The sequence below is a fragment of the Orycteropus afer genome, unplaced genomic scaffold (genome assembly GCF_000298275.1).
Source record: "Orycteropus afer afer isolate SDZICR_OR568_19922 unplaced genomic scaffold, OryAfe1.0 scaffold00561, whole genome shotgun sequence".
NCBI classification, from domain to species: Eukaryota; Metazoa; Chordata; class Mammalia; order Tubulidentata; family Orycteropodidae; genus Orycteropus; species Orycteropus afer.
The window spans coordinates 728,753-738,026 of NW_006922148.1; the positions used below are offsets into that span (position 1 = coordinate 728,753).

Sequence of the window (9,274 nt, forward strand, 5' to 3'; positions counted from 1 at the left end):
ATTCTTCTGCTAGTTGGGGTTTAGTCCACTTTTGTATCCTTCCCTTCAAGGCTCAGGGGTCCAAGATTATCTTCTGTGTCTCTGTTAATTGGTTTCCCTTTTCTTTGTTGAAGAGCGTCTGTGCAGTCCTTCTGCCTAGTCCACCATCTTGCCGGAACCTCTGTTTGACTTCTTGACTGCTGCCTCCATGGGCATTGATTGTGGTCCAAGAAAAACAAAATCCCTAGCAATTTAAATATTTTCTCCATTTATAGTATTGTTGCTTATTGGTCCATTTGTAGGGATTTTGGTTTCTTTATATCGAGGTTCAATCCATACTGAAGGCTGTAGTCTTTAATCTTCATCAGTAAGTGCTTCAAATCTTCTTCCCTTTTAGTATGCAAGGTTGTGTCATCTTTATATCACATGATATAAAGTGAGTCTTCCTCACATGATATAAAATGAGTCTTCTTCCAACCCTCCTGCCATGTTCTTCATATAGTCCAGCTTCTTGGATTATTTGTTCAGCATCCAGATAGAATACATATGATGAAAGGATATAACTCTGATGAATACCTTTTCTGATTTTAAACCATGCAGTATTTTCTTGTTCTATTAGAATGACTGCCTCTTGGTCTGTTTACAGGTTCCACATGAGCACAATTAAGTGTTCTGGAATTCCCATTCTTTACGGTATTATCAATAATTTTTTTGATCCACACAGTTGAATGCCTTGCATAGTCAACAAACACAGGTAAATATCTTTCTAATATTCTTTCTTTTCATCTAAGATCATCTAATACCAGCAATTATACCATTGTTCCATTTCCTCTTCTGAACCCAGCTTGAATTTCTGGCAGTTCCCTATTAATGTACTGTCGATGATAATTCATTTTTGAATACTCTTCAGTAAAAATTAACTTGTGTGTGATATTAATGATATTGTTTGATAATTTCTGCATTCTCTTGGCTCACCTTTCCTTGGAATTGGCACAGTTATGGATCTCTTCCAGTCTGTTGCCCAGCTAGCTCTTTTCCAAATCTCTTAGCATAAATGAGTGGGCACCTCCAGAGCTGTGTCTATTTGTTGAAACATCTCAATGAGTATTCCATCAATTCCTGGGATCTTGTTTTTCGCCAGTTCCTTCAGTGCCGCTTAGACTTCTTCCTTCAGTACCATCTCTTCTTGATCACACACTACCTCCTAAAATGATTAAACATCAACCAATTCTTTCTGGTTTAGTGACTCTGTGTATTCCTTCCATCTTTTGTTTTTTCCTACATTGTTCAATATTTTTCCCATAGAATCCTTCAGTATTTCAACTTCAGACTTGAATTTTTTTTCAGTTCTTTCACCTTGAGAAATGCCAAGCATGCTACCCTTTTGCTTTTCTAATTGTAGGTCTTTGTACATTTCTTTATAACATTTTACTTTATCTTCTTCAGCCGCCCTTTGAAATCTTGTGTTCTGCTCTTTTATTTCTTCCATTTATTTATTTCTCCTATTTTACTATTCTTTGTAGTTCTCCTATTAATACAATGTGATTTGGCTAGGATTTCAATCTCTTTTTGCCTCATTTTTTTCTCAAAATTAAGGACCCTTGCTTGCTTGCTTTTTTTTTTTTTTTTCCTTGTAATTTTTAATCCATTTGATTTTATGTAATCCTTCCATAAGGCCTCCCATGTTGCTAAATTCTTAGTTCTTCCTCCCCTTTCTGAAGTCTGGTATTTATTAATTAGCTAATTTTGGCATTTCACATGCGGCTTTTCATTATTTCTTTGCTCTCAGGTTTTGTCTTCCTTTATGCTAGCATGATAATTTTACAAGTTTAATCCTGTGTATATATCTATACATGTATGTATGTGTATAATGATAGATAACCTTTAATTATAGTAAATACAGTATATTAATTCGCCTGTCTCTTTTCCTTTCTTGAGCTTTTTAATGGCAGGGCAATCTCATTCATCTTTGTTAATGTAGTTAATAAAACGTTGTTTGCCGTCGAGTCGGCCCCGACTCATAGCGACCCCTTCTTGGGTTTCCGAGGCAGTATCATTACGGAAGTAGGATTGCCCAACCTTCCTTCCAAGGAGTGGCTGGTGGGTTTGAACCGCCAGCCTTCTGGTGAGCAGTCAAGTGCCTTAGGCACTATGCTACCAGAACTCCTGATAAAACATAGGTCCTTAAAAAGTGGCTGCTGACTTGGGTATTTTTTCTCTCCATTTAAGTATCTGTATAACAGATAATATAAAAATACTTTTTGGGTAGCTTGACTAAGGGTTAAAATACCATTCTTAAGTCACTAGACATAATACTATATTATCAGTAAATAAGGAAATTAAGAGTTCTTAAGTAAGGAAACATGATGGCACAGTAGTTAAAGCACTTAGCTGCTAAACAAAAGGCCAGCAGTTTGAACCCACCAGCCATCCTGTGCTGGCGAAAGATGTGGCAGTTAGCTTCCATAGATTTATAACCTTGGAAACATTATGACCCAATTCTCTTCTGTCCTATAGGTTTCTGTGAGCTAGAATCAACTTTATGGTAGTAGGTTATGTTTCTTTTAGGTTTTTAAGTGGTAGAAAGAAGCCCTGGTGGTGTAGTGGTCAAAGCATTCTAATTGAAAGATCAGCAGTTTGAACTCACTAGCTGCCCCATAGGAGTAAGAAAAGGCAGTCTGTTTCTGTAGTGTTACAGCTTTGGAAACCCTACTCTGTCCTGTGGGGTCATTATGAGTCAAAATTGATTTGCAGGTCATGGGTTTTTGGGTTTTGGTACATAATGGAACTAATGTACGTATTTATAAATTAGTACTTATTAGATATTTCTCTCTTTAAATAGTGATAATGATTTGTCTCATTATAGGTGCAAGAATATTTGTCAACAGTATTGAAAATGGAATGTGGTGTCGAGGAACCATCACTGACTTAATTCCGAGAGAAAGTAAAGATATTAGAAAACCTACTAGTCCAACCAAATACTCAGTGTGTGAAGTTGCACTAATACAGATATTTATGATAGATTTTGGAAATTCTGAAGTCTTAATTGTTCCAGGGTATGATATTTTATAATTGCTATGTTTTCCTATCCTGCTTAGAAGCATTTGGTGGGTGGGAGGGAATTAAAGAATAAAGGATTAGGAATGGATAGAGAGGAGTAATTTGTTTATTCTTCGCTTCCCAGACATACATATTTTGCTCTATGTTAGTTTCACTAAATTAGTAAAAGGTTATCATTTATCATTGTTAATAGATGAAAAACTTGGAAAAGGAGGTGTTTAATGTACTCTAAATTTGTATTTCAACAATTAGTTTAAGTACTCTTCTTATGTGGCTTTGAAGAAGAGAATAATGCACAAAAACAGTTCTTTGAACTAAAGTGTTAGCTGCAGGATTGTTGACTTGAAATTTTAATTGGATGTCTGCATTTTATTAATTCATGTTAAAGTGGAATAGTGTCTAATTTACTCTAAAACAAACAAACAAACAAAAGTGTTTCCCTTAGTCTTCTATAAAAATAAAACAAGCCAAAAACATTTCTGTAGTAAGGACCAGGATTAACTATTTCATGATGACTTTATTTAATTGTCGTAGCTTTTTAAATAAATAGATTTATATTTTTTGGGGTGGGGCAGTCACTATTCCCTTTAAGATTAAACTGAATAGGTATATGAAGACAGTTCAGATTAACGTAGGTAGCCAAGATTTATTTAGTTCTATGGATAATAATAGTATCTTGTGCTAGTTGAGGCTAGATTAAGTCTTTATAGGTTTCTTGGTGGCAAAAAACTATTTGCACTTGACTGCTAACCTAAACATTGGTGATTCAGACCTACCAGAGAAAATGCCTAGCAATCTGCTTCCATTAAGATTATAGCCAAGAAAACCCTATGGAGCAGTTCTACTCTGTTACACATGGGGCTGCCATGAGTCGGAATCAACTCAGTGGCAACTAACAACAGTAAGGAAGTATGAATTAGAATATACCTTTCCAGAAGACTTAAGGAAAGTGTTTTTAAAAATGCGTATCTTTTATGATATATAAGTATGGCAGACGATATGTCAACATATGTATTTGTATGTGCTATAAGAATGTCCAGGAGCTTTGGGAGTGTAATGCCTAAGGGATTTGACTACTAACCAGAAGCCTGGTGGTTCAAACCCACCAGCCACTCCCCAGAAGGAAGACTGGGCAATCTACTTCCATAGAGATACTGCCTCGGAAACCCAAGGAGGGGTCGCTATGAGTCAGATCCAACTCAACAGCAGTGAGTTTTTTTTTTTTAATAAGAATGTCCACATAAATAGAACTAATGGAGCAAAGTTATGATGATAACGTCTTAGCCACAGCCAACTACCCTGAAGGGGAGTGAGTTGTTGGGCCTGTGGACTTGGGGCCATGGTCATGGAGGACATCAAGCTCAATTGTCATAACATACTATACAAAAACATTGTTCTACATTCCTACTTTGGTGAGTAGCATTTGGGATCTTAATAGCTTTTAAGCAGCCACCTAGATGCCACAATTGGTCTCTTCTCATCCAAAGCAAAGAAGAATGAAGAAAATCAAAGACACATGGAAACAATTAGTTCAAGGGACTAGTGGACCAAGTGAACCTCAGACTGTGTGACCCTGAGACCAGAAGAACTGTATGGTACCCAGCTACCACTGTCAACCAGTTGGAAGGGGATCAATGCAGGAGATCATAGATAAAGTGGGAGAAAAATGTGGAACAAAACTTAAAAACCATATAAAAAATAAAAACAGCCTTACTGATCTGATAGAGATTGGTGAAACCCTCAAGTCTATGGCCTTTAGTCACCCTTCAGGCCTGAAATTGAACTCACTCCCATGGCTTCCAACCAAATAATAAATAGGCATATAAGGTGAACATTTACACCAGGTAAGTATACCTTAGAACAGTCTATCTAGCTCAGAAGGTAGAAGTGCATAGAAAAGAAGGACACAGGGAGAGAGTAGCCACAGGGAGGAAGTAGGAAAAGAGCTGTTACGTTATGGAGATTGTAGTCAATGTCATGAACAAAATGCGTATGAACTGTTGTATGGAAAATGAATTTGCTCTGTAAACATTCACCCAAACACACACGCACAAAAAGGTAATTGATCCAAAAACAGTTAGGTACTACTGATAGAGGATATAAATAATATAATCATGCAGTTTGATTTAATGATATTTTGAACTTTGTAACCTGCAGTGAATGTACATCTTCAAATAACTTGTAAAGACTTATAGCGCTAGGATATACTGAGGTGGAACTCTGACTCAAAGTCTCCTGCTTTATTTATTGAAAGAGGAACAAACATTAAATAGAAAAAGATGCATACCTTTCATGGGGAAAACAAGCTTGGATTTGAAGCATTATTTTAACCAGATATTACCTGTATTCCTCCTAGAGTTGGTGATATCCATGTGAGGCCAGAACATACTGCTGTGCAGCATGTAACACTAAGTGATCTATGTCTGGTTCTAAGAAAGCCTGAATCTTGTATTGAAGAGCTACTGAAAGACATCCAGCCATTTGCACAACCATGTTCACTGAAAGACATTGTCCCACCAAATTCAGTAAGTACAACTAACTTCCCCTTTAGAGACTAAATATTCCAATTTTTTCTCTGTGTATTGCTAATCAGATTGCTGAGTTTATTCTCAAAGCACCAGTTCTCCTGGTAAATACACTTTACATAATATTCTGTTGGTGCCAGTAAAAAAGGAAATGAACTTTAACTTCCACGATTGGAAATATTTTAATGGATAATTGAATATTCAAATATCAACATAATCGGTAGGTGAAATATCCAAGTAAAAGACTGAATTTTGGAGCCAAGTGTAGAGAAATAAATTTAATATATGGTATAGTGTGTGTTTCTGTATATTTCATCCCTATTTCCATGACTCTTTGTTCATTACTCTATTGATATCTCATTTTGCATTCTTTCTTATATCATTTATGCGTATTTTTCTCCCAGCAAGATTGAAAACTCATAGAAGAAAAAAATTGTGTATAAGAATGTATGTTATACAGTTACATTATTATAAAGTCTGAGGAAGCAGGGAGTCATGTCATCCTGGGATTCCCAGTATTTAGATCATCTGGCACATAGTAGAGATACAAGTAAATGAAAGAACATGTAAATGAATTAGTAAAAAATGAGAAACACATAAAAATGTTAGCAGTAATGTTTTCCTCAAGATTCTGAGATTGTTTCTTTCTATAATTTTTTCTCTTGTACTTTTTTTTTGAAAGGTGCCCTGTTGGCACAATAGTTAAATGCTTAGCTACCAGACAAAAGGTCAGCAGTTTGAATTCACTAGCCACAGGAGAAGAGACCTGGCGATTCCAAACCAAAACCAAACTCACTGCTGTTGAGTCGAATCTGATTCATAGCAACCCCTCCTTGGGTTTCCAAGGTGGTATCACTATGAAAGTAGATAAAGTAAAACCTATTTGTATAGAAAATGCAAAAGAGTAGACCCAGCAGGACAGGGTCTCTTTGAATCTATTTGTATCAAAAATGCAAAAAAGTATGTTGTTGTATGTGCCATAGTCAGTGCAGATTAAAACATTAAAAAAAGTATTCTTTGTTTTAAAGGAATGTGGTGGTGTTGTTACATGCTGTTGAGTCGGACTCGACTCATAGTGACCCCTCCTTGGGTTTCCTAGGCAGTATCACTACGGAAGTAGATTGCCCCATCTTCCTTCCGAGGAGTGGCTGGTGGGTTTGAACCGCCAGCCTTCTGGTTAGCAATCAAGTGCCTTAGGCACTATGCTACCAGAGCTGCAAGGAATGTGTAGTTAACCTTAAAATTTACTTTGGGTATGAATACTTAAATTTCAACTTTTAAAACAATCATTGTTTACAATTACTATTAATAGGTGAATCTTTTTTCTTATTATTACCGTAGTATATGTTGTTGTTGTTGTTGTTGTTATGTGCCATCAAGTCGGACCTGACTCATAGTGACCCCTCCTTGGGTTTCCGAGGCGATATCACTATGGAAGTAGATTGCCCAACCTTCCTTCTGAGGAGTGGCTGGTAGGTTTGAACCGCCAGCCTTCTGGTTAGCAGTCAAATGCCTTAGGCACTACACCACCAGAGCTCCCTACAGTAGTATATACTTCATATATTGTAAGCAATAAGAGCTAGATAAACTACTACTGATTGTAAATATCTTATTATATGACTTCCATTTTCTTTTGGAAATTACCTTTTGAATTTTCATCCTTAAATGGAGAATATATGTGCAATACTTGTTTCTTTTATTTAAAAATCTTTTTGTGTAATCATCTTAAAATTCTAAAGTGAAACTAAGTTCTAAAGTGATACTGCTTATTAACAACTGCCATTGAGTCATTACGACTCATAGTAACACTATAGAACAGAGTAGAGGTGCCCCATAGAGTTTCCAAGGCTGTAAATCTTTACAGAAGGCAGATTGTCTCATCTTTCTCCCACATAGCAGCTGTGGGTTTGAACTGCAGACCTTTTAGATAGCAGCTGAATGCCTTAACCACTGTGCCACTAGAGCTTCTTTGGAAATAATGGTTAGAAGACCAAAGTGTGATCCATACGTTTTGTATACCTAAAGACTGTCCTTGGGTTTGTGGCCCCAGATGTTTTCCATATGCCTGTGGTTTGTTATTTTTTGTTTGTTTGTTTTTAATTTTATTAGGTTTAGGTGCAAATTTACAGAGCAAAATTTGCTTTACATTCAACAGTTCGTGTACGTTTGATTTCACACCCCAGGTACTATCACTGGCCATAACAAACTTCCCTCCCCTCCCATCCGTGTAGCTACCCTCTCCTCCCCGTGCCCTTCTTAACTATGCACTCCTGTTTGTCCAGCTTCCCCTGTATGTGAGTGCTGTCCCTCTGGTACCCTGTGGCCAGTTGCTCTAAGGGCTATATCTCCCTAAAGTAGGTGAGTGTGTTGCCTTGGGATAGGTGTTCTGCATGTAGGTCTTTCTGCTGTTGGGCTGAGAGCCAATCCATGGGAGCGAGTCCAGTTCTAGTCCCAAAGGATTATCTGGATCCCTAATCTTGGAGGTTCCACCAGACTCTTTTTGTTGTTGTTGTTATGTGCCGTCAAGTCAAATCTGACTCATAGCGACCCCTCCTTGGGTTTCCGAGGCAGTATCACTCTGGTAGCATAGTGGCTAAAGCACTTGACTGCTAACCAGAAGGCTGGCGGTTCAAACCCACCAGCCACTCCTCGGAAGGAAGGTTGGGCAATCATACTTCCGTAGTGATACTGCCTCGGAAACCCAAGGAGGGGTCGCTATGAGTCAGGGCCGACTCGACGGCACATAACAACAACAACAACAACATCATTATGGAAGTAGGATTGCCCAACCTTCCTTTCGAGGAGTGGCTGGTGGGTTTGAACTGCCAGCCGTCTCTAGCTGACTAGAAATTCTGGTCATTTTTGTGTTTCAGGATTTTGTTCCACATTTTTCCTCCCACTCTATCCAGGAAATCCAGGTTTGATCCCTTTCTGAGCAGTTGGCATTGGTAGCTGGGCACCATCTAATTCTTCTGTTCTTGGAGTTCATTGTTTCCTTGGGCTAATTGTTTCCAGATGCCTTTGATTTTCTTCACTCTTCTTTGCTTCAGATGAGAAGAGACCAGTAGTTGCATCTCACATTGCCACTTGAAAGCTTTTAAGACCCCAGTAGTTACTCACCAAAGTAGGTTGTGGAACAAGATTTTTATGTACTATGTTGTGCCAATTGAACTGGGTGTCCCCAAGACTATGGTCCCAAGTCTGCAGGCCTAGTGATCCTGTCTCTCAAGGTGTGCGGTTGTCTCTGAGAGGTTACTCCAACTCTGTCTTCTGTAATGTGTGTGGCTAGTTTTGTAATACAAGTGCATATGTAAGATTTTCTTCAGCCACATCTATCCTTGGTGCTTGAACAATTTCTCTTAGAAAGATCAGCACGAGGCTGGTCCCCATGAAGCGGAGGTTAAAGATGTCCCAAATGTCCAAACTACCATGCCACTCCATCATTTCAGACATTAACTCCTCCTCCCAGTAATTTCCCCAGTCGTAGGGTTCTGTATTTCACTGTAACGCCTCACAGAACTCACAGACACCCAAGGGTTCGTCTCATGTAGTAGTGCTGGAGGCTGGCAGGCTGGCGAGTCCCGGGTCCGTGAGTAGGTCTGGCGGATCCTCCCAACTCTCAGGGTTTGATGAACCTCGATCAGCAGAGCAGATGATGGCTGCTGTCCCAAATCCAGGGGTGAGATGAGGATGAGCCAAGACACAAAACC

The 9,274-nt window shown here is 38.4% G+C and overlaps 1 protein-coding gene across 1 annotated transcript in view; it reads left to right on the forward strand.

Annotated features, from left to right (window-relative positions):
* RNF17 (ring finger protein 17) overlaps positions 1–9,274 on the forward strand; it is a 236,641-nt gene that overhangs the window by 59,257 nt on the left and 168,110 nt on the right. The window contains exons 12-13 of the mRNA XM_042782988.1: positions 2,846–3,035; positions 5,396–5,564. Of these exons, the coding sequence (XP_042638922.1) occupies positions 2,846–3,035; positions 5,396–5,564 (359 nt within the window). The remainder of the gene's footprint in view (positions 1–2,845; positions 3,036–5,395; positions 5,565–9,274) is intronic.